At 45.6% G+C, this 25,558-nt stretch overlaps 2 protein-coding genes across 5 annotated transcripts in view; one reads left to right on the top strand and one right to left on the bottom strand.

The window, feature by feature from the left end:
- Window positions 1-194: 194 nt before the first annotated feature.
- On the top strand, window positions 195-10,243 carry ggh (gamma-glutamyl hydrolase (conjugase, folylpolygammaglutamyl hydrolase)). Of its 2 annotated transcripts, none has more exons than XM_035618863.2 (9): window positions 195-385; window positions 578-686; window positions 820-870; window positions 1,686-1,770; window positions 1,841-1,979; window positions 2,234-2,340; window positions 2,461-2,551; window positions 2,648-2,782; window positions 5,143-10,243. In XM_035618863.2, exons 1-9 carry the CDS (start codon window positions 253-255, stop codon window positions 5,157-5,159), a joined length of 867 nt encoding a protein of 288 aa, XP_035474756.1. In that variant the 5' UTR covers window positions 195-252; the 3' UTR covers window positions 5,160-10,243. The 2 variants fall into 2 exon arrangements, with proteins under 2 accessions (XP_035474756.1, XP_035474755.1); XM_035618862.2 differs by lacking the exon at window positions 5,143-10,243 and adding an exon at window positions 2,882-3,333 and having other exon boundaries at window positions 196-385.
- Window positions 3,571-25,558, bottom strand: part of LOC118291008 (dipeptidyl aminopeptidase-like protein 6) — a 153,191-nt gene continuing 131,203 nt past the window's right edge. For all 3 annotated transcript variants that reach the window (XM_035618858.2, XM_035618860.2, XM_035618859.2), the window contains 19 exons: window positions 24,157-24,277; window positions 16,680-16,834; window positions 15,912-16,009; window positions 15,140-15,263; window positions 14,725-14,763; window positions 14,468-14,575; window positions 14,136-14,227; window positions 12,812-12,859; window positions 12,600-12,718; window positions 11,039-11,110; window positions 10,096-10,203; window positions 9,204-9,273; window positions 8,757-8,951; window positions 8,129-8,183; window positions 7,850-7,949; window positions 7,180-7,238; window positions 7,005-7,077; window positions 6,841-6,914; window positions 3,571-5,668 (listed from right to left, as the gene is read on the bottom strand). In XM_035618858.2, coding sequence (XP_035474751.1) covers window positions 5,519-5,668; window positions 6,841-6,914; window positions 7,005-7,077; window positions 7,180-7,238; window positions 7,850-7,949; window positions 8,129-8,183; window positions 8,757-8,951; window positions 9,204-9,273; window positions 10,096-10,203; window positions 11,039-11,110; window positions 12,600-12,718; window positions 12,812-12,859; window positions 14,136-14,227; window positions 14,468-14,575; window positions 14,725-14,763; window positions 15,140-15,263; window positions 15,912-16,009; window positions 16,680-16,834; window positions 24,157-24,277 — 1,860 coding nt within the window. In that variant the 3' untranslated portion in view covers window positions 3,571-5,518. The remainder of the gene's footprint in view (window positions 5,669-6,840; window positions 6,915-7,004; window positions 7,078-7,179; window positions 7,239-7,849; window positions 7,950-8,128; window positions 8,184-8,756; window positions 8,952-9,203; window positions 9,274-10,095; window positions 10,204-11,038; window positions 11,111-12,599; window positions 12,719-12,811; window positions 12,860-14,135; window positions 14,228-14,467; window positions 14,576-14,724; window positions 14,764-15,139; window positions 15,264-15,911; window positions 16,010-16,679; window positions 16,835-24,156; window positions 24,278-25,558) is intronic.

The raw sequence follows: 25,558 nt of genomic DNA, 5'->3' as shown, positions 1-25,558 counted from the left end.
ATTCAAAATACAGCTTTGAGTCATGTTTTGAAATCGTAAAAACAATTTTACATGACAGGAATAGTTATTTATATTGACTCATCATAGTCTAAATGGAAATGAGTTAAAAAAAAAAATAAAAAAAAAAATACCGGAGCAATTGTCGACATAAATCGACAGACGAGGTTATAACCTAACGTGATGCTTTTACTCTGAAGGCAGCCCGGAAGTGCAGTAACCGGCGGTCGAACGGGGACGCACAGACGCGCCTCCATGAACTTTACTCTGAGAAAAATGGTCGTGGCGGGTTTGTTTTTCGTTCCGCTTCTTTTGTGTTTGCCGTTGAACTCTTCGGCAAACAGGAACGAGCAGAGGAACGAGCAGAGGAACGACAGGCCCATCGTCGGTGAGTTTATGTCACCGTGTTTGTGTTCCCTCACTTCCGCCGCATAGTGTGCCTTCACGAGCTATCGCAATTATGGTAAAAACGAGTTGCCGACCTGGAAATTGCGCATGAAACCAAAACTCCACTGTAAATATCTCTGTTTCTGTCACGGAGTCACGCAGTCATGACGTGTCCGTGTCGTCCTCTGTGCAGGAGTCCTGGCTCAAGAGGTTTATCTTCCTCAACGGAACGAAACGTCGTACATCGCCGCCTCGTACGTCAAGTTCCTGGAGGCAGCAGGAGCGAGAGTCGTCCCCGTCACGTGAGTCTTATGTATTCAAAAAAATAATAATTTCATAACCGTCATTCCCTCTGAAGATAGGATCTTTGGTCACACCCTCTGCAAAACATGCGTCATATCTGCAACCTTTGACCCCCTTTTTCTATTTCCACAGGATAAACCAGACACTCGAGGAGTACAAGACTCTGTTCAACTCCATCAATGGGTACATTTATTATAGATAGATAGATAGTTACTTCATTTATGCCAAGCTGGGAAATTCACAGCACACAAAATATATACAATATAATCACAAACAAATGTAAGAAATATACGAATTGCAAAAATAAAGAGAATAAGAATAATAAATATATAGAATTTACATGAATATTAATTGTGGAATAGAATGATTTATTTTCTAGAATAATTCATATTAATGTTTTTCTTTCACCCCTGCCACACTGCACCAGCAGCAACTAGTTTACAAATAGACCCCCACAAATATTGTTAGAAAAAACATTGGAGGTAATTGAAAATATGAATTAGTCAGCAGCAGTATGTCCGGCAGTAGCACCAGGATACAGCTGAATACATGGACTTATAAAATATATAACTAACAGTTGGATTTGAGCACTTTTATCAATCATTAAGGAAATGAAAGTCTGCTAGATAAAACCAACAACTTGTTCATTTATTTTTCAAAAGTTAGATACACTGCAGCAGGGAGTCACACATCACATTGACACACTTATTTCTAGATGGATTAAAATATTATAATATTTACAGTCCGCAATGAATTGCAATTCCAATATTTTTAGTTTTATTCAGCAGGCACAAACTCAAAGTTTTAGTGAACATACTCAGAGTTTCAGCTTAGACTCAAAACCTGCTTTCTGAAACAGAAACATACTGAGCCCAAGACATGTCAAGTCCTCAGAATACTACAAGTCACATTATGAATTTCATTTGTTATATAAAAAGGTATTGAACATTTATTTGTCGATAACGTCATCTCATTTCCTGCTTGTGTTTTGTTCACAGGATCCTCTACCCGGGCGGAGGCGTCAGCATCATCTCCTCTGGATATCAACGAGCTGCGAAAATCTTTTATGAGCTCGCTATCGAGGTAAATAAAATAAATAAAGGTATTGTTGAATGTGTTGGATTAGGTTGCGTTACTGTACGTGATGTTTCAGGCGAACCAGAGGGGCGATTATTTCCCCGTGTGGGGAACCTGTCTGGGATTCGAGCTGCTGAGCTATTTGACGAGTGGAAAGACATTACTGACGTCGACCAAGACGAGTGGCGTGTCGCTGCCTCTCAACTTCACCGACGGTACGGCTCATGTCTTAAGTCTGTCTTCCACACACAACCGACAGCTGGTGGACCGCGAGGAAACATGCGCAGATTTTAACAAAAAAATTAGATTATTGATTAGAATCTCTTACTGCCCCTTTAAACATTATCCTGGATCTTAATGTCAGACTTGCCACAGTTTACATGACAGAAGTGGACCGTCTTTACATTAAAGTTTCTACAAAACAATGTATTTTGTCATAAATGATCGCAGAGTTATGTCTCATCTCCAGAAAGCAAAGACAGCCGGATGTTTAAAGGCTTCCCAGCGGAACTCATGAAAGATCTGGCCACTGAGCCGCTGACGGAAAACTCTCACAAGTGGAGTTTGGCGTTGTTGGTAAGTCGATCCATACTCGTTTTTGAAATCATTTTCTGACAGTGTAGAAAGCACAAAAAGAGAAAAGCAGGGTGTAGTTCAATGTAATTTTCTGTAACAGACCTCCCGTTCTTCTTTCAGACCTACGACACAAACGAGGAGCTGAAGAAGTTTTACAAAGTCCTCTCCACGAACACGGATGGAAACATTGAGTTTGTGTCAACAATGGAAGGTAGTTTATCATCTGCACAAGTTTACAGCAGAATGAAGCTCAACGAAGGGAAAGTGTTTGACTCGAGCACTTTCCTCTTTGTTTACCTCTCGGCAGCGTACGATTTCCCAATTTATGCAACACAGTGGCATCCAGAAAAAAACGCATTTGAATGGGGGAGGCCTTATATTCCACACACTCCATCGGCAGTCAAGACCACCTTCTACATGGCCGAATTCTTTGTCAGCGAAGGTACGAAAAGCAAAGCATGATTGTTTTTGAATAGTCAGTGGCTGCATGATGAGAGCGCTTGTAATGTGTATGTCTGGTGTCGTTTTCTCTCCCCTGCAGCCAGGAAGAACTTTCACAGGTTCGAATCCGAGCAGGATGAGAGCAAAGCGCTGATATACAACCACAATGCCGTTTACACCGGGCAACAGAGCGCCTTCGAGCAGATCTATTTTTTCTGATGTCTGTTGGCCGAGTGCTTTTACACATTCCGCAGCTGATTTGTCTGTCTCAGTCATGTCACTGAATGTGAAGGTTTACTTGTTTGATTTCGCGTTTGCTGCTCTCTCACATTTGCTGAAATTGCTACGACAGATTTATCAGCCTTGTGCAACATACATCTTGATGCGGGGCAGAAGCTGTAGCAGGGTTACAGCCAACTTTGAAATTCCATTGCGTGCAGTGCAAATATTAAACAATTTTTAAAGCTGCTCCATATTGATGCTGACATGCTTAAAGTTTTATACAGCGATAACATGTACATTTTCAGTTTGCAGCATGTTCTGCCCCCCCCCCCCCCCCCCCCCCAAAAAAAGCAATAACACATGACCAAAAAACATTGAAGGCTGATAAAATATGTATTTTTTTTAATTATAACATTTACCTTCATGCCACAATCTGCCATTATATCTCCTCCTATGCTTTGGATGAAAAAGTTTAGCGTATTGGAAAATACGGGCAAGAAAGTTCAATGTCCACTTTCAACTGGAGTCAAGGACGGCAGCAGGAGAACAGAAATGAATAGTCCAGTGTAATTTCCAAAATGCTTTATGCACAAATAACACTCAGGTAATATTGTTTCTGTCTTTTTTTTTTTTCTTAGAATAAAATGATATTTGAATAACATTTACACATCAAGCTGACGAGAGACGAGGGTTCTCAATCACAATTACTACTGAAAATGTAATTTTTAATGCAATCCAGCGAGGAACATTCAAGATGTCAAAAAATTGCCACGCGGAACTGAGAGGAGAGTAAGTGCTTGCAAATAACTCGTTAACATGCACTGGAACGCAACGCAAATGACCGTTCAAATCAGAAATAAATACATGGAAAATTAAACTTGTGCCTCGGGAACTGATCATTTTGTATTTTTTTCCTTTTCATACAAACGCATCAGGGTGTAACACGGATCCAAAATGGCTTCCTGCCTCCAACCTCGTACAATGTGTTCACTGATTTGAGCCGCTTACACACGTTTTATTCACCTACCAATTCTTTAACACCTCGTGAGCAATGATGCGTGCAGATTCTGAACATGAACATTGTAGCTCGGTTGTTAAAGACGTCACTCCGCCCCATTTCCCTCTGAAACTTCAAGTTTTAGCCGTTGAAGCTAGCTCTCAATTTTAGCGGGAAATATAATTTGTTCACGTTTGTTGTTGAGCGTTACATCGGAAGATTGATTAGTTCAAAATTAAATTGCAGCCAATGGATGGTTAACGCAGCTTAGCTTAGCTTTCGAGACTGTAGCCGCGTAAAAACTAGCTAGTTCTTCTGTCAAAATAGCGAGAAAGTCTGTCTGCAAGCACCCGCGGTAACAACAGGAAGTCAACGCTGCGGGCTAAAAGATGTGGCCTCGCTAAGTTGTACTGAACCACAACTTGGGAGAAATGTGTTTTTTTACAGATGGAACGAGTCGCGACATGCTAACGCAGCGAGCACCAGATGAGCTAGCTCCGCCTCGGTATTTATGCTAGCGGCTAACTGGCTGGTGGCGGTCCTTCATATCTACTGGGACAGAAATGAGTTAGGTATCACTTGCAAATAAGTATATTTCCCCAACTATTCCTCTAAAAATTGAGACTGGTCATTCTTTAATACAGATGTTTTCTGACAAAGTAAGGCACGGTGACTAAAACAAGTTGATTTTTTTAACAAGCATGTGTTAAAAAAAACCAGGTCTTCACAGTAAAACTTGTCTAAAATGAACTAATTAACCCATTTTGTTTCTTTCAAAAAACATTTTTGCCAGTTATGGAATTGTCAGAAATGCATGTGAGGCTACATGATGAAAACCAACATCGGGGGCAAACACGAAAACCAAAAATAAAAACGGATCCGTAATAGCTGCGTGAATGTTCGTGTGCTATTTTACATACTGTAAGAACAAACGGACAACAACCACAGTCCAACATGGAAAGTTCTTCACAACTTTAAAAATAGTCACATTTCCTGTATCCACACAATCCCAGACGCTCGCGAGGAAACGCCGCTGACACGGCGGCGTTGTTTCCCCAACCACGCATCTGATTCTTCATTAATATACAAGCCCACAAGTCATGTGCTATACGTTTCTCTTTTTTCTTTCTCCCTTCTCACAGCCTCGAAGTCCGCGTGAGAGCTGACGCTTCAGAGGAGCTGGTCCATCCGGCTGCGAGGGGAGACCCGTTCCTGTTTCCTTTCAATCGATCGGTACATTCCAAAAAATCGCCGTGTCAAGTCGTGGGTCTTTGTTGGCCCGCCGGAGGAGGGGCCTTTCCGATTCAAACCGAGGAAGGTGGGATGGACGTCGGAGGGGATCCGTCGGCTGCTGGAAGGGCAGTCTCGGGATTCGACGGGTGGAACGCGGGGAGGGAAGTCCGAATGCAAAACAAAATGGAAAGAGCGGATATCGTGGACTGTCGGGCGCCAGTGTCGCGGCAGATGACCGGATGAACGGCGGGGAGGCCCGGGGGGGGGGGCCTCGACAGGGCCGAGCTAACCCTCGTCTTCGCTCTCCTCCTCCAGGGCCTCCTCGAACACCCGCTCCGGTAGCCGGAAGCATTCCTCGAAGAAGTTCACCAGCGACTGGCTGAGGTGCTGCCGCGTTGCCTCGCTGTGGATGAAGTGGCCTTCGTCTGGGTAGATCTGGGACGCAGAGGGCAAGCGGAGAACATGATATCGCACAAGTTTGAGTTCTTAGACATGGGCCAGAGTCAGAGGGATCACCGTACCATGACATGGACAACCAGAAGCAAAACGATAGATGGTCTACAACTTAATCCCTAATGGATGCAAATGCGTTCTCATTCTACAAAACTCTAAACTTTGTTTTGTGTTCATGGGGAAACCGACCTGAGAGTAAAACCAGTTCCCGTACATGAGATTGTAAAACTATTTGCAGTTTTCATAACTTTGCCTTTGTACACCGCCACAACTGAAAGTAGATGATCCAGAATTCTCTCCCCGCTGAAGAAAGACCATCCTCACAACATCCGGGCAGGTCAGGTGTATCATCGACAGTGTCTAGGATCCATTATTAATGTAAACACAAAAGGGTTTACCACAAGGTGTCAGCCACGGGTTATTCTAGAAACCAAAATGAACTTGTACTACAAGCGTGGGAATAGAACAGTAAACCACCAGATCATGTGATAGAAGTGGGAGGATGAACTCTTATACCGTATATTTGTTAAGTATGTCAAGTTCTTTTCAAATCTATGACAGTCTTCACTTCAATCGCATCTTGATCACGCAACCATTTTATCTTCCTCTTACCGTTATGTTTCTTTTGTTGATCCCCAAGATTTGGGGTTTGTAGGACCTCAGGCAACGCTGCAAATATTGATTACCATAATATTTTTGGATTAATTGGTCCATAAAATTTCATAAAATATGTATAACTTTTTAAAAAGAGCTCAAATTCTAGTCGTGCTTTGTCCATGCGGGGGATTGGACATTTTTTATCATTTTTTTTATTAATTCAGCTCCGGTGGGACTTCATTTTGTGGAGTGTGATCTTAACACAGATCTTTATTGACTCATTGTGTCGACTCGTGTCGACCTCAGACCTCCTGGAGGCGACTGGGGGAACCAGGTGACCGCTCCGCCGGTCAGTAATGAGCTCCGGCGAACGCTCGGCTGCAGTTCACACCGCGCCTCTTAATTGGATTAGCGCTGGTGTTAGCGCAGGACGCCCCCACGAAGGTCTGGTAATCTCATTATGTGGAGATGAAGGCATTGCTGAGGGTTTAATCCACCGCTGCGATCCGCTGAGCCCCCGACGGCGGCAGAGGAACTGGATGTGCGAGACCACGTACCTGTAAGGTGTAGTTGGCCTTTTCATTGATGAGCTGCGCGATGAACTTCGCCGTGTGTTGGAAATGAACCTTTTCTGTAAAAACGCAACAACACAGACGCCAAGACATCACGGTTTCGTATTACTTTCGTGTCATTTTAGTTTGAACAATAACTCTTGACGTACCGTCAGCTGTCGGGTGGATGATTAGAAACTTCTTGTCCATGAACTGAGATGCTCTGTGAGCTAAGTTCGCCATCTGAGGAGTAAAGACAGACGCACGCAAATCGACTGGATCAATATGACAATAATTTATCTCAGCTGGAATTTTGAATTACAACAATAAGCAATCGGATCTTACTGCGTACGCCCTCGGATCAGGTTTGGGCAGTCCGAGGTATCGCTCAGAAAACGCCGAGGCTGAAGGTGGAAGAAGGATTCGGATTATTACTTATCGTCACATTAATAACAGGAGTGACGCGTTTTTTTTCTCCCCACATTCAAATATATTCCCCCATCCACATGTTCTTAAGTCTCCGAGCCATCGCGGACCGTCCTCGTTTGCAATTCCAGACTCGCACAGTGTCGTGTCTCGTGTCTCGGCCCTTCCGGCACTGCGAGAGAAATCAAAACAGATGAGAAATTCGTCCCGCCGCGGAAAAACCCCCCCCGCCAGCTCCTCCTTAATTTGCAGTTTCCCAGCTCTTGTGAATCTTGACAGCTACAAGAACCCGTCTGTCACTCACACAATTCTGCTTTTCACACATTTCTATTTCCTTTCGGCGGCCGATGGTGGCGATCTCTGTTCGATTGGCTTGTCGTCGCATCGGCGCCGTCGTGCTGATGAGGTGAACGCGCTCGACGGAAGTAACCCCCGGCTGCAGGGGTGGAGGCTAGGTTTGCAATCTCTCCGTCATCTCCCGTCTCTTGAATACTTTCTGACAACCTGAACGACGACGCAGAGGTTCTGTGTGCGTTTGCTTTCACTGGCGTGTGAGCGGATCTTATGGCGCGTGAGCGTCCTCACTCACCGTACAACTCGAAGTCCGTGATGGGCGACAGGACAGCTCCGCATTTCACTGGCGTCTCCTCGCCGCTGACCAACAAGCTGGTCACGTATCCCCCGTAGACCTGACGCACACGAAGACACGTGTATATTTGATCACACACACACACACACACACACACACACACACACACACACACACACACACACACACACACACACACACACACACACACACACACACACACACACACACACACACACACACACACACACACACAGGCCATAATAGGTTTATTCTCACCTGTCCAAAAGCTCCAACTCGGGTTTTGTCGACGTACGGCTCTTTCAAAAGAAAACTGCAACAGATAAACATCGGCGCTGGTCAGGGAGACACCTTGTGTTTCGACTTTGGAATCGCACGTCATTTAGACAACATGTTTTTAAATTATGCCAACGCTTCTGTATGACTTTGAAAGACATGTTGAAAAGTGATGCACCGTTAAGGATTCTTAGGAAAATGGAGTTATTAAATCCTCATTTTGAAGTATGACAGTGACGCCACAGTAATGAAAGAGAGGACAGAATAGAAATCTAAAGGTTTAGGCCAAACTAATCTGAATGTATCTGGAAATGGGCCAGTTCATTTTTACTGAGTGAATGTTCTTTTCTTTGGGGAAGACATGTGGCGTCACGTAAAGACAGTTATCATTTCATAAGACGGCCGAATGTGGACAAATTCACATCCGCAGTACAAAAGCTACTGTGAAACTGCTCTGGATCTGAGCTCAGTGAGATGGTCGATCGTGCGGATGAGCTTCTCCTGTAATGTACGTTTTCTTTCTCTATCGCAGCCAAACAGCCGCTCATCCCCTGTATACTCTCTATTATCTTCTCAGGATTGTCCAATCTCCCTCCCCTGAACAACATACTTGAGCGCGTCCTTCTGATCTTGCTCCTCGAACGCGCCCAGTTTCTTCTGGATGCGGTGCAGCAGGTTGGTGCCCTGGAAGCCGCTGCCCCGGCCGTCGCACCGCACCACCACTACGCCGAAGCTGCTCACCAGCACCGTGGCCCAGTCCAGGTGGAACTGCTCCGACACCGTCTGACCACCGGGGGTCCCGTCGCTGCGCGGGAACAGGGCAGGATACACACATGCGATCAAGGCTCTGACGTGAAACGCTTTCAATTGAAGTCGCAGAACAACATCTGGGACCCCGTGGGAACTTCTCCTTTCAATGACATTCAGGCGGTAATCGCTGCGTCTGATTAATATGCCTGATTAAAAGGGTCGCGTCCCCACGTGGCTCGGGAGAGAAGTGCGGCTCTGATTCCGCAAACACAAACGTCAGCGCGTGAACGAAGGTGCTCATACGTACACGAGCAGCAGCAGCGGGTAGTGGCACGTGTCCATGAAGCCGGCGGGTTTGAGGATCTGCATCGGCAAAGCTGCGACACAATAAACACACTTTCGTTTAGCATGTTCACTTATTTCATACCTTCTTTTTTTTTTTTTTCGCTGCGGCAGATTTGAGTTGCAGATTGAAATTATAATTAAAACATCACAGACTACAGGAGTGGTTAGAAAAAAGGAATGACACCAGTTAAATATGATCTAATCTTCGTCTCACTCTCACGAACAAGACAACACACAATATGCTTAAGATAATAACGTAGTACCATCGTCTTCATATATATATTATCTTATAATCTTTGGGGTTTTTATTGAACACATCCATTAAACATCGACAGCCCCGGTGCACCCTGGGATTTAATAACTGGTCGAAACTCCTTGGAGCAGCAATAACTTCAACTGTTCTCTTCCAGCAGCCGTGGATCAGAACCGGTTCACTGTAGACGACCTCTCCTCTGAACTTTAAGATTAGACAGGATCAAAAACTGATTTGCCTGTTGAACTGATTCATACGTCAACTCTGAGGTTATTTGTTATTATATTTATGCAAATCGGCAATACGATCTCTCTTTAGCCAGGTTCACATGATGTCATTAGCTTCAGGGTTCATGTACTTTCTCCAACCTACGTCATCAATGTTTGAATGATGTATTAAATATCGAATAGAACGAAACAACGATCTCTGGGATGCTGGTAAAAATATAAATTGTTCATTATTGTAACTCGGATGAAGAAGCGACCACATTTAAAGACAAATTTATACACAAACGCAGATAATTCCAATGGTTTCCCTCACTGTTATTTTTTATTGTGCAGTATTGTATTTGCTCGCTCGTTTGTGTTTGTGTGACACGTACTGTAATCATCCATGTTGATCTCCTTGTACTCCACCGTGGGCATCTGCATGGAGTCCAGGGTCAGTCTCAGGTTCACGTTGCTCTCCAGTTTGTGAACTTCCGTGATACCTGTAGATGATGATGTGAATAAAGGATTTCTTTGTTACAAGTAATGCGTTTATGTGATCCATGGCAACGCAGTTACATCAAAATATATATTTTCAAGTGTAAGAAAAACTCTACCATTACCATTACCGATTATAATGGGATTTCATATTGTTCTTTCAAAAAGAATTTTTCCTCTATTAATTCAAATAAGCAGGGAGCATAACCGTGTGCACGCACAGACGACCTGACGATCACTTTCTACTTTACGAACATCGCTGACGTTAAAGTGCGGTTTGATTTTAGTCCTCACGGCCTCTTAAAAAAACCAATAAACTCATTTAAGTTGTGGAGGTGAAAAAAAATTTCCGCCCATTACGTTAAACAGCTGAATAATCGGCAGTGATTAAATCAGATTGCAGCAGTTACAGACTCATTTTACCATCGTCGGGGCGGCGACATCATGTTGATAAAAGATGACACACACACACACACACACACACACACACACACACACACACACACACACACACACACACACACACACACACACACACACACACACACACACACACACACACACACACACACACACTGCAGTATCATCACATTACAATGTGCTGATATTGCTGTTGGGCAGGTCATAATTGAATGAGCAAGGAGCAACGTGATTACCGCCATCACACTTGGCTCGTGGACAAGCGGTGACTCAGGGCGCAGGTGGTCACTCTGCACGGCAGCAGCGGGAACCGCTCCCTTCCTCTTATTTTGCCATTATGCCGATGAACACGCTGGTGACGTCTCTGAGCGTCGCGCGAATGCCAACGTGCGACAAGAGTCGTCGGTTGAAAATACTCACTCTCTCGGTCCTGCGTCTCGCTCTCGGCGTCTCTCTGCGTCTCGTACACGGCAACGAACGGGACGTCAGGGCCTGAGGACAGACGGAGGGGGTGGAATCACACTTCTTTAAAATCATCTTTTACAGTAAAATGTGGATTATTCTGCTTCTGCACCGAGTCACGAGTAAAGTCTACATGTATCGTCTCGTGCCCACGATACACATCCTGGATCTTCAGTCTGTCGGGTGGTTGTTCTATTTTTGTAATAGCTGGAAATAGCTCGTCCAAATCTAGGCCACAAACGGAGGCAAAGTCCCTCTGGCTATCGGCCCCGAAACCCCAAAGAATCAAGTGATTGATGCACTTAGCAAATTGGGAACAAAGTGCAGGAACACTCTGGTTTGTATTTGGTAGAAGGAACATCAGCCGCTCGTCCGCTCGCTCTCTTTTTCTTCCTCCCTACTCTCGTAGTAATGATATTATCATCGTATGCAGATGACGCCCTCGTGGTCATGTGGCCGTTTGATCAGAGTTCGGCGATGATCACGTAGTTGGGGTCAGAGGTGATCGTCACCCAGAGCGTTTGATCGGTGATTAAATGTCAAAAGCTTGCGAGGCCTCGCGTCCGACCGGGATCACAGACTCTTTTGACGCCAGGGGGACACAGAGTGTGAACGCGGAGCTGTGACCTTTTTTTTCTTCATATTTTTCTGAAAGAACCTTTGCCTTGTTCTCTCTGTATGTTCGTGCATGTGGATCAAAGGGGACAGAAGATCAGAACTCCTCTTTTTTTCTCTTGCTGGTGAAAAAGTCTGTCGTCAAGAACACTGTCACTGTTTTTTTGATCATGGGGCGATTCCGCCAGCAGTGAAAAAATATTTGACATACAAGAACTGTAGAATGAGACGGAATTGTGGTTTTTAAAAAACAACATCAACAAAACAATACATTTGCTCAAGAACTCCCCAAATATCCAAATGACAAAAAACTAAAAACTAAAAACCTACTTAGGTTTTTTTTCCTCATTGCCATGGCAACTACAGCAAATATAAAAAATGGAATGGAAAAAAGGAAAAATCCATGTCATGGTAGAGTCAAAGCAAAAAAATGTCATAGTAAGGAAAATAAAAAACCTGTTATGGTTTAGTGAGGAAAATAATGTCTTCTAGTAGAGTAGGTCATAAGATTGTGATTGTACAACATGCAAATGCCATAGTACAATAAGTCATTGTAAAGTTAGGCAAAAAAAATTAAAGAAATAAAAAGGTCCAATAACCGTAGAGTGTGGCATAAAAACTTCATGGTTTGTCAAGGCGTCAAAATGTCATATCATAATCTTCACGGTGTTACATTTGGAAGGACAAAGAGCTAGAGAATAATGATGATGAAGCACCGAACCCCACTTGACTGTGGCTGAACGTTTCACAACAAGTGTGTTCGGATTCCACACTCGCACCAACGTTCACTGTGCTGCTGAAAAAAGAGCCGACGCTTTCCTTCACGAGGTTGAACAGAGAGTCGGGAGAAAAAGAGAGAACGGGGACACGCGTCGGGCGTTTGACGGTCGTAGCTTCACTGTACCTTTGCAGTTGAGCAGGAAGTAGCTCATGTTGTGGCTGAAGGAGCCGCTGACGTAGCCGCAGCTGTCGGACAGGGCGCAGGACAGGCAGCGGCGGTTGAACGAACCGAACGTGTCGGCGCTGCGGGTAAAAACAAACAAACGGAGGATTGCAGATAAACGCGCCGCTTCCACTTTTCACGGCGACAACAGTCGCCACGGGAGCAGCCGTTACCTGTACAGATGCCGCCGCCTCGGACCGTCCTCGGTGCTCAGGAAGTATCTGGAATGAATGCGAACAGAAAAACAAATGAGTTTACATGTAACGTGCACCGTAAAAAAAAATCACTCTAGTTTTATGGTTAACAGCTTTTATCAGCTGTTTTTTTTTTTTTTTTTTTAAGCTTCGGGGGGCGAACGGAACAAAAGCACCTGGAGCACACGAGCATAGACGTTTCATAACTGAACGATGGAGGGAATAAAGGAGAAGCTCGACGCGACAGGGTGCCGCACGCCTTTTTCTCTCGAAACGTCGCATCGCTGCTGTAAAACTGGTCGTAGATCATAATCGACGCGCAGCTGGGCAATAAAAAAAAAGCCAGCGTCTCTGTCCGCGGCGCGAGACGCTGTCCATCGGCACCGCGGACAAAGACGGCACGAGCGTTTTCCCCGCGTGTCTCTGTCCGTGGTGCTGAAACATCCGATCCCGTCGTCTGCCGTCTATGTTTTTCCATCTCAAAAACCTTCTGAATGTTATTAATCTGATAAAATAAACCAGCCCCTCCTCTCGAGCTCAAGGTGAGTGTGCTGCGAGAGCATATGTTCAGCTACTTCCTGGTGTGTCACCTCGTGGCTCCTCATTATAACGGAGGCACGCTGGCCTGGTTACCGCGTTAAACTGGGCTCGGGCTGCAGGAGTTTTTAAAATCCGAAAGCGTCTGGGCAGATATATATACACCTCCCTCCGATGGCAAACATGCGCACGGCTAACTAAAAAGGTCTGGAAAAATAACGACATCAAACACCAGATGATACTTTTTTAAGATCATTGAGCCAAAGAAGAAGGTGCAAACAGAACAAAGTGCTACGTCGTAGTGGTGTTTGGGGTGACATGGACAACACGACCTGTTTATTCTTCAGCGATAACTGGAGAGGTGAGATTTTGATTATCAGTTTAATGTGTGTCATCTGTTGCGGTCGTTTTTTTTTTAATATTTGCTGTCGCCATTTCAAAGAAAGGCTGTGTTGATGGAGTCAGACTGTCCAGACTGTCAGCTGCTCACTGTTCTCGCTCAGAAAGTATTTGAAGAAATCATCCTGATTTGAAATCTTAAATAGCCAAATATGTTGGATTGTTGAAGATAAACTTAAAGTGAAGGTTGTAGACTTACAGACTAATTCAAAGAAAGAGTTTGTGCCGCATCCACGTGATTTCGTTTGTCTGCAAATAAACAATATCTACTGTATGCGGGGAAAAACAGCTACTCTATGTGATGTAGAGCTATGTGGAGCGGAGGGTGGGCTGGTGTTAGCTCGGTTGGTGGCTTGTGGCCGCTCACATCAGCTGACTCTCCTCGTTGTAGGCCAGGACCTGGGTGACGTCCCAGTCTCCGGAGGTGATGGACTGCAGCGTGTCCGTACTGGTGTTGGGCTTTGGGGTGGAGAGAAGAAGAGAAGAACTGAAGTGCAATGCTACTCTTAGCCTTATTTGATCAAATAACAAAGGCTAGTGCACGACAGCAAAACCTCGGAATATCTGTCTAATAGAATTTGGAACTTTTTTTTAATCTTAAAATTAATTCAGAGCCTTTAAACGTAAAACTCAATATACGCTTTGTTTTGGTACGATCTCACTACCTCTACGTCCAAACTCTAAATCCTCGCTCTGTACCTGGGAGATGGACATGGAGATGTGGAAGAACTTGCCCCTGCCTCCTTGGGGAATCGCCCGAGTGAAGAACAGCTTGAGTCCATCTTTGGAAAACAGAGGCCTCTCGTCCTGAGGACAACACAGGTATGATAGAAACCGCCGACTCAACGGAACATAAAGAAACGCCACGAAATGATTTGACAAAAAAAAGACGGCAACATCGTCGTGTAGTCTAATAGCGGAACAGAGCTATAATGTATAATCCACAACAGTCTCACCTGTCTGTGCAGCCATCCTTCACTTTCATCCTCATGTTTCTGAAAGAAGCAGATACATCAATAAAATGAAAACGGCCTTTGAAACATGCGGCTCGTGTACGTGTAACACACACACACACACACACACACACACACAGACGCACATACACACAGACGCACACACATGCACAGACACACACATGCACACACATGCGCACACACACGCACACACACGCACACACACGCACACACACACACAGACGCACAAACACACACACACACATGCACACACACACACACACACACACACACGCACACACAAGCACGCACACGCACACACACGCGCACACACACACACACACACACATGCACGCACACGCACGCACGCAAACACACACACACATGCACACGCATGCACACACACACACACACGTACCTTAGTGCAGACTCCCGTCGTGGCCTCGCACAGTGTGAGTATAGAGATGTTCTGGGCTCTGTTCAGCCAGTTGATGGCCAGTTTGGTGGTGGTCGCCCACTTCACCATGGTCACATAGTATTCACTAACAAACAGAGAGATTCAAAAAAAAAAATAAGGTCGCAAAAGCAGTGTTAGCAGGTCAAAGAGAGATAGAGTCGTTTTTCCATTCGCTAATTTTAGATTATGATGGAATCTGAAAACGAGATGAATCATTGATGATCTCCCGCGGAGAAACTGAGACGCGAGAGGAGCGATACAGTCGCATAACGAGCCGCGGCCAAGAGGAGGGGGACTAATAAAGATGTGGTTATGAAAACGACCGGCGCAAATGAGGGCGTCAAACCTAATGGAATCGAACACGGGTCCACATTAGGTGAAATGAATCGCCCGGGGAGGAGAAGAAGAATTCACAGAATCCACAGTGACACGAAGACGTAAGTGAACCCTTCATCTTCATTTCTGTATGAATTCGTTTTTCCGAAGATGCTCAGATCTTTAACCATGAACCCGCTAAAATAAAATATTAAGAAATGACGAACAAATCATTCAAATATTCACTGTACGTTGGGGAAAAGAAGTCAACCCCTCGTCTAATGACATGAACAAAAGCAAAAGGTTAGAGCTCATTATCTTAGTATCCGAAAATGAATATATAAATTCAGACATTTGGACGATGGCATGACATGAACGCGACATGTGATTTAATGGTTGTCAGTGTTTGGCGTCTCACCCTATCCTGGGGTCGTCGGGTCTCCTCATCTCGATGGTGTGAAGAGGCCCGTTCAGGTTCACCACGTACAGAGTGATGACCGGGTTCTCCTCGCCGGCCTGAGCGGGACGAGAGGGAGGGCGGGAAAACCGCTGGTTAGAAATTAAAACAGAAGACGATGTATATCGACAATTTTAAAATTGACTTATTTTGTAGAAGAAAAAAGCTTTTAAAATGCCATTTTTTTTCCATTCTTGGTCCAGCGCACCTCCTCGTGTAATAATACTGTAATGTACAGTCAAGTTATATACATCCTCTTGGCTATCAGAGCATGTATACATACAGAGTTATATGACCACAGAGACAAAAGAAAAACTAAAAAGAAGAGCAAAACAGAAATTGAATCTTTCAGAAATTCATTGAAATGGCAGAACAAAACAATGATGAAGATTTTCCTCCTTTCGAAAGTTGTTCGTCCAAGTCACAACACCGACAAAGCCTCTGATTGGTCCAAAAGATCCAAAATGGACGGCTAGCAGACAGCCGACAGCAACAACAGTGGCCCTTTTCGTCACGAAAAACGGGATGAATGATCATAAAAGTCATTCAATGTTGGATTTATCGCTCCGGGCCGAACTATAAATCCTATTAAAGTGTTGAAATGTTATTTAAACTTTCATGACGCGCGGTTGCGGCTGTCGTACAAGACAGACAGAAATGGCCTCAGGAGGTTAAATCTTATGATACAAATCTTATCTGCGTGTGAGTACGGCGATGTACAGTGTTGACCTTCGGGTAGTGGTACTCCTTCCCCATCGGGTACGGCGCTCCTGTGAACATGGGCAGCTCCATCCGGGGCACCAGCGAGTCGTTGACGGTGGCGTACGCCAGCCGGGCGCCGTCCGGAGCCCACCAGTGGGCGACGTGGGAGCGGAAAATCTCCTCTGGAACAAGTCAGAATGAAGAAAATATGACCATCAATCATGAGGAGGGTGAATAAAAAAAAAAACCTCCCACAGCAGCGACGTGAGTTAATGACATGGCTGCGGGCCAGAAACTGAACGACACCGTTGTAGGTTGTCAGGAGTCGGAGACTAACAGGTGTTCGGGGGGGGGGGAAGTCATTACTGCCGCTCTTTGTATCAGACGCTCATTAAATCATCCATAAATTAATAACTGTTGACACCTTTTGGCCGCCGTGTGGGATTTATTGGATGTGAAGTTGTGCAGTGGCCACAGTAACTAGTACCGGAGGAAGAACGCCAGTTTCTATCCCGTTAATCCAGTTCATCAAAAGAATGTATTCATGTACAGTAAAAGAACTGCGTCAACAAAGGACAAAAGTAAAATCAGGTCAAAACTGGCAAAAGAACTAAAACTCATCTGCTCCGCTTCATCAGCGAAACACTCGACTGCATCTGGACTGACCTGTTTTCTATATGTGGCCTCTCTCACTCACTCTGAACTTCTCTTTTAAACCTAAACACAATCACACACACACACGCGCGCGGGAACGGCGAGGTCATAAATCACAACCAGCTTTTAATCTCGGAGCAGCCGAACATCGACCAAAATAGACCCGAGCCACGCTTCCCAACAAAATGGACCAAACAGCAATTTCCCCACCAGGTACAACCACTACACAGCAGCACACTTTGAAAAGATAACTTTAGTTTTTTTTATTGGGGGGGGGGTTGTTGCTACCTCTGTGTGTGTGTGTGTGTGTGTGTGTGTGTGTGTGTGTGTGTGTGTGTGTGGGCTGTTTCCATCAAGAAACTCTCTCCCTTGAGGCACAAGTGGATAAAGTTATGCAGCCGACTCTCTCTCTCACACACACACACACACACACACACACACACACACACACACACACACACACACACACACACACACACACACACACACACACACACACACACACACACACACACACACACACACACACACACACACACACACACACACACACACACACACACACAAGCACACACACACACACTCAACATTACAGTGACTCAATAAGAAATTATGCTAATAACAGCTTCGTGGAGGGAACGCGGTGACAGCATAAAGCGCGCCGGTCGCACCAACTCCTCTTCATTATTAAGTCTTTGGCGGCGGCGGCGGTCCGACTCGTTGTTAATACGAGTCTTGCCACCAGTCACATTTATACCGACGTTCCGCAATTAAAGTTTCAGTACTGCTGTTTATCCGTGGGACTGGGTGGGTGCTGCTGGGGGACCTCTGGGGAATCAACAGACATCAACTGCCGATTAGCATTTTCATTAACTGTGCAACGCTCGGCGGAGTGACTTGATACGCGGCGACGGCGTCATTTGACAATCACCCCGCAGCACTTTGTTTATGTTGGTTAGGTTGTTAAGTTGCGTGTGTGCGTGGAGTCTTTTCCCGACGGCGGACAGAGTATTTATTACTGCAGACGTCTCGGTGCTCGCGGCCCTGAGAGCTCGCAGCACTGCAAAGAGACAAAACACACGCAAATTACGAAAAAAACATCTCCATCAACTTGACGACACACGCGCGCCGCATTTAGAGAACACGCTGCAAATAGAACGCAAGGAAACGGAAGTGTTTCCAGAGGACACTTGAAAGTGTCGCACACGTCTCTGAATCATGCGATCGCCGTGTTGAAAATCAAAATCAAAAACACTTTCACGTCAGTTTCCAACAGCACTGACACGACAAGCGCGTCCAGACGTGTGCGTCACACTTTTGAGAGTCCTCTGGAAACACTTCCGTTTCGTTGCGGTCCATTTGCAGCGCGATTTCCAAATGCGGCGCTCGTGTGGTCAAGTGGATGAAGACGTTGTTTTTCTGAATTTCCTTGTGTTTTGTCTATTTGCATGTGTTTTCCGGAGTTGCAGTGCAATATGCCTGCTAACTCCTGACAGCGGCCGGCGCCTTAAATAAGAAAAAAAGCTCTTTCCACTTGGAGCGGAGCCGCCGGGGGTTTTGTGGGATCCGCTCGCCTGGGGACGCCCGGTCACCTTGACTTGTCAAGGAGAGAGCGGTCAAAGTTTTCCGGGAGCGTCTGGATCTGTGCGTGGGGAACAAAAGGGAAAGAGGAGAGACGGCGAGGGCGTAAATGAACCACCGTTTGATGAGCTCACTCTCATTATTCTTTCTCTTAAAGTAATGAGATCGTGTCTCTCGTCTTTTTTTCTTCTTCTTCCTCCCCAGACGCCTCAGTGTGATGATTATACCAAGGTGAGATGTCGGAGGCACGTCTCCTCGCTCCCCCACGCTGTGCAGACTACATTATGTATATATATATATATACATATACATATACATACACACATATATATATATATATATATATATATATATATATATTACCAATGCATGAGACAGCACGAGTCAAGTGGCCAGTGGGAAATAATGAGCACGAGGTGACGGATTCAGGGAAAACAGACTAAAAGAGCTAATGCGGAGGGAAAGAAAAAGAATATCTAACTCCCCCGCTGTCGCATTTAGTTGATATTCTTTTTCACGATAAGCACAAATACACTTATTGAAGAATATTGGTCTCGTGCACCTGGAATCTGTACTGACAAAAGTGATTATTTATTTAGAAGGGGGCAAAAAAAAAAAAGTGAGCCGGTGCCTCCACCAGGGGGCAGCAGTGTCACACGCACAGACCGGACCGCCGAGCGGAAGAGCAGAGTCGGAGTCCGGGGGCAGAAATGCAGCTTGTGTTATTATTCTTGCAGAAATTTAGGCTGAAAAATTGGGGTTGTTGTTGACTTGTACTGAATATATTTTTAGCACTAATCCCGGAGAAGGACAAAACGGTACGAGACAAAATCAAATGTGAATAAATCAACAAGGCCGTAATCCAATAAACGGTGACGTGTTGACAGCAGGGACACGCTGTCAACATGCAAAAAAAAAAAAAAAAAAAAAGAAAGAAAAGGAAAGCAAACAGATGTTGCTATAAATACAGTGCAGTCATACCGCGGCGCTGACGGAGGCGACAGCTGAGCGGGAGGAGAGAGAGACGCACGTGACGGAGTGAGAGTGGTGAGATTTCACCGAGCGTCCGACGAAGCCTCAGAAACACGACAAAGAAATCATCGCTGGGTGACGCGAGGAGAGACATGACATCACCACGACTTATAACAACTGTAGGGAAGTAGAAAGTGTTGTTTTCCCGCCCTGCAGTAGTACCACAGATACATTTCCTAGAAAGAAGAACAGATTATTTTTGATTTAAAGGGGCACTACGTCAATTTCACACATGGAGTTGAGTTAACTGGTCACAAATGGTCCAACTCATCTTTTGAGAACAGGTGTTACCAATGTATTCTTCTTTTTTAAGGGTTAGGTGTGTGAAAGAAGTGGGAAATAATACTGAAATGCATTATGGGAAATGTAGGATCCAGGATTTTGGTTTTTGCAGTTCCGCCCTCACAAGAGACTAAAAGTCAGGATATCTCAGCTTCAGATTCTGCAGGTGACATTTCTTCTTTTAGGAGTTGCAAAAAATATATATCTTATATTTATAGTTTATATAGTTTTGGCTAAAGCTCTTAATGATGTTGTATATACCGGTAATGTCAATGCACATGGAGTTTGCACACGACTCTTTGCTGCTGCTGCAACAAGTGAATTTCCCTGGTGAGGGATTAATAAAGTCTTAAAGAGCTAAAATTGTTATAATAATAAGAGGGTTCTGTTTACCAGTAATTCCTAAATCAATATTCCACAATGACAGAATCAAAGAAGAAGAAATAGAGGAGCTCCCAGCAATTCCTCTTAGATGCAGTAAAAAGTTTGTTTTCCCACCAAACTAAAACCAACAGTTGTACTCCCTTTATTAATCTTTCATTTTCTCTCCTGCACATGTTGTTGTTTTTTACATTTTTTGTGCTCATTCTCTGCCCCCGCAGGCTTCGACACGAACACAAGTGATAAACAGAGACAAACCTACAAACAAGCCACTCGATGCAAACAGTCATCTAGCCAAACATCTACGGGGGCAAACATGACTGGAATCAAGAGCTGCGCCGGGGTTTTCAAACTTTTTTTTCCTTCTTTTATCTCAGCGCACCAGAGCCCAATAAGCAGATGTTTCCTCCGGCTGCGTCGCACTGCAGGATGTGTCAGTATCAGTGCAGGCCTCAATAATCAGGCAGCCGACAGAAGACGGAACACTCCAGACTCTCTCTCCCGAGGCGCTCTGGGCTATTACACACTGCCGACGGGGGCTCTTGGCGTCGTCTCCTCTTTTTGAAATTTAGCGTTTAATTTTGGTTTCCCTTTCTCTGTTCTGCATGCGAACCGCGCACGCACGCACGCACGCACGCACGCACGCACGCACGCACGCACGCACGCACACACACACACACACACACACACACACACACACACACACACACACACACACACACACACACACACACACACACACACACACACACACACACACACACACACACACACACACACACACACACACACACACACACACACAAGGCCTTATTTCCCCTCGGCTGCAGTCTGGGCCTCCAGCTTGACCTTGACCTTGACCTTGGCCAAAACAAGTCAAAGTCAAGTTAACATGTAAAAAAAAAAAAAAAAAGAAGACAAGAAAATCGTCCGTGGGAGGATGTAAATATGACACAATCTGGCAAAGCTTCTGAGCGTCACCACTGGGCCAACGCCAACTCTATCCAGGGGCTTATAGAGACATTACTGCTGACAATAGAAATGGAAAAAGGATTTATTTGTTTGTGTATTAGCAAAATTATAGAAAGAACATCAGCATCAGCAGCTGCTTGAAATACATCTTAGGAAAAGTGTGTGGACGCCTGAATATTAGACGCAAACGTTTGTGCTTTGAACGTCTCATTTCCAAAACCATGGGCCTTCATCGCTCACCGCCCCTTTAAAAACAATATTTGCTTCTTCTGAATTAACATCATTGTTATTCCACAGAAACAGGCGCCGCATATTTTACTGTCAATCAAGGTAAAAATCACATTTTCTCTTATCACCCCCCCCAAAAAAAAGGGAGTGGGTATTTCCACATCGCAGCTCATTGTCGACTTGCTCGAGGAGGAATAAACACATTCTGTTGTGTATGTACGATTTGTTTTTATATCTCAACATTATGAAGCTGATTCTGTGTTTTATCACTGGGCGAAAAGATTTATCTGGTCAATAAATGATGACGGTAAATTACCAGGCCTTCAGCGGCAGCAGCCCATAAATATGAGTCGTGGGGGGGGGGGGGGGGGGGTCAGGCGCTGCAATATCGCACTGATGAATGTTTAAATGGCGGCGAACGGGTGTTGCTCTTGAAGGATGGATGTGGCTTTCAAACGTCAGGCTGGCTAACGCGAAGATAAGAGGAGCCGCGGGTTTGACAACGTTAAATAGGAGCGAGCCAGGAGGAGGAGGAAGGGGGGGAGGAGGAGGAGGAGGAGGAAGAGGAGGAGGGGGAGGAGGAGGAGGAGGGGGCGTGGATCCTGCAGAGGAAACAGCCGCACATGCCCTGGTGACCTCAGACATCCTCCGTGTCACTGCGTCTGAGGGGGCAGCCGTGCACATCGTCACACAGATACGTATTGTTTTATAGAGTTACGCTGGAGGATTAACAGCTCGGTTCTATATCACAGGCTTCCTCTTCTTCCTCCTATCTCGTCATCTGTGCAGCTCCCCGTCTCCCTCTCGTTCCACTGGAGCCGAGGGTGCAACCGGCTCTGCGGCTGTAAATTCATTAGTCGAGCGCTAACACAGTGCCGCCGCCCACCCACCCTCCTCCCCTCTTTGACTGCGGGGCTTTGATCGGCGGCGCTGGCGCTGGCGCTCGGCGAGCGCCGCGACATCTGCATCAGAGCTCGACACACAACACACACCCAGCCGCCGCTGAATTAATGCAAATCAACCGATGTAGAACATTGAACTCATTTTTAATTTACCTGCGGGAAATCAAGTGCAACAATATATTAACGTGGCTGCAGACGCAGACGGAGTCGGCCTGTCTGTCTGTCTCATGTCACGTCATTGGCCCCTGGTACATATGTCGCTGTAGATTATTATTGTCTTCCCGGGGCAATAACTCGATCACATGACCGCGTTTACGTGACTCACGCTGAGAGGAATACTGCAGCACGGAACTTCTGCTGCGAGAGAGTTGACATGTGGGGGTCAAAGTTCATTTCTGACGTCGGAAACACAGCGGTTGAGTGAAACACTGTCACCCGAACAGTCAATTTAATCAGCTTTCTTCCGGAGCTTTCGACCGCATCGCTCCGTCTCTCAACTGGAGAATGAGTTTGCTCGGCTGCCGTGAGCCTTTCAAACGTCCAGTGAGTCTTTAACAAAAAGAAGAGGGGAGCGCGTGACTCGCTACACCGACTGTGAAGAGCTCCCAGGCTCTTTTCTCTCCACGGTCAGGTTGGACTAATTGATATTGAGATTTCCAATTCGAAGACTAAATCCACTACCATCGATCCGCTATCTCGAAACAACGTCCCGAGTTAATCGGGGATCAGCCGCAATGAAAACTGCTTACAGTGAGATTGACTCGGCGTTCACAGCGGAATGGCCAGTTCAACCTTGTGCGGAGCGCGGTGATTAGAGCGGCCTGTGCTCTCCTGGACTGTGACGTGAAAACCCTCGCAGCGTCTCGAGTTGAATCATATCAAACTTTGAACCCAAACACAGCCAAGTCCCCAACAGGGATTCCAGCTATTTCTGGCAAAGCTGAAATCACCGCAGCTACGATTTTTACCCCGAGAGAAAAAAAATGGTGGAAAGTCAATTTAGTTCATCTCTGAATTCCTAGAGTTAAGTACTTGACTCTCTGGTGCTAGAGAGAGAGAAAAAAAAACAAAAAACTCCAGGGATGACGAAAATATCAGAGAGTCATCCTCAGGAAATTAATTTTTTTTCTCCATATATCATTCGCATTCAGATGCAGCGTGAGCCACCCGAGCTTTGCGCCGCTCTTCGTTGATGCACCCGAGCTTTGTGTCTGGTCTGAGAGAGCTGTTTGGGCTGCGGATTATCCAGAGTGAGCTGTTTTTCTTCCAAAAACACATTGCTATTCCCTTTCCTTTTTTTTCTATTTGGAATTTTCCAGCGCTCTGAGCTGTGCACGCTAAATTCCGTTCACCTCCGACGGCACAGCAGCAAAAAACAAAAAAACAAAACACTGCGCCCGTGGCTTAGGTGCCTCTACGGGTGAGCGAGACCACAGCATTTTATTGTTTCCTTCAAGTTTTTTCTGCCTTACCTTCATAGAGCCAATCGCTGAGGCCGTTGAAGATGACACCCTCCTTGCCGGTGGACACCAGGCGAATGGAGCGGCTCTCCACCGTCGAGCGATAGTAGATGTTGTTCTCAAAAATGAAGATCTACCGGGGCGAGAAAGACCAGAAATACTCTTCAATCCAGAGTTTGATCGGCGGGACATGAGATGAGCTACCTTCAAAGATGTAAAACAGGGATTAAAGCTAGTTTGCGTAATGATAAGGATTCTAACTGCCATTCTTCCCAGAGATGTGAGATGTCACATTACTACTATCACTTTCTACGCGTCTAAGGACAGTCTGGTATCCATGCTGACGCTTTATATCCCAAGTGGGAAACCTGAGAGAGGGAGGACTCATCACTCATCACAGGTGAGATCGACATCGGGGACGAAAATAAACCACATTGTCATGGTGCTTTTTCACCCGTCACTCACAAGGGATCAGCGTTTGCGAAAGCACCCTTTTGCTCAAAGGGAAACCAAACAGTCTCGACAATAGCACAAAGGAGAAGTCTTTTCAAATTCTGATAAGATGGCGAACCCTGGGAGCACATTTGGGACGCTTCCCTCCGCAGGCCTGCGGGGGGGGGGGGGGGGGGGGCTTTCAGGATAACTGAAGGTCAACTCTTTCATTACAGAGAATAGGAGATCGTCAGCACCTACGTTGAGCGCGCTGGGGGCAGGGCGGCTCTTTGGGGGCCCGGAGTTGAAAAAAGAAATATGTTACAGCCTTAATGCCACGCTGAAATCAATCTCAGGCTATCACGGGAAAAGGGCTCACTCAGGATCTCGAGGCCTGGAGCTGGGACCACGGCGTCAGTTTGTGAAGATAGGTACGGCAGGAAAATGCAACACAGTAGCCCACTATTGCTCGGTGGCATCTAGGCCGCAGCACAGAGAAGAAACGCAGAACGCCACATTTATCCTCGGAGTACGTGCGGGGAACCCTCGGGAGCGAGTCTGCCACTTTGGGTGTGATTTATTTCCGTCGATGTAAAACCAACATCCGTGCAAAAAATGTAACTCCACTCCAGCGTCGCGAGGAACATTATAATTGCAGAGGGGCTTTGTTAGCGACGATAATGCATTCTGGATAACAATCCCAAAATGTGAGGTTCTGTTTCCCCCGAATTGCCAGTTTATGTTCATGTAATCTCAAGTGGCGTTCCACCGATTATGCACGACTCTTAGTACTAATGTCGCCTGTGACAACATTTGTATAACGGCTCCTGTGATTCTGGTGGGAGCTTTAAAACAACAACCCCCTAAAATAAGTTGCGTGTCTTTGTTTAGAGACTATTTTTAGCCACAGCTCAGCTGTACTTTGTGTTTAAGCAGTAATTAGCAGAACCTAGCATGCTAACAAACTCTTGAATAAGACGAC

The sequence above is a fragment of the Scophthalmus maximus genome, chromosome 21 (assembly GCF_022379125.1).
Source record: "Scophthalmus maximus strain ysfricsl-2021 chromosome 21, ASM2237912v1, whole genome shotgun sequence".
NCBI classification, from domain to species: Eukaryota; Metazoa; Chordata; class Actinopteri; order Pleuronectiformes; family Scophthalmidae; genus Scophthalmus; species Scophthalmus maximus.
The sequence above is the reverse complement of the archived record's forward strand: the minus strand, read 5'-3'. Positions and strand labels throughout refer to the sequence as shown.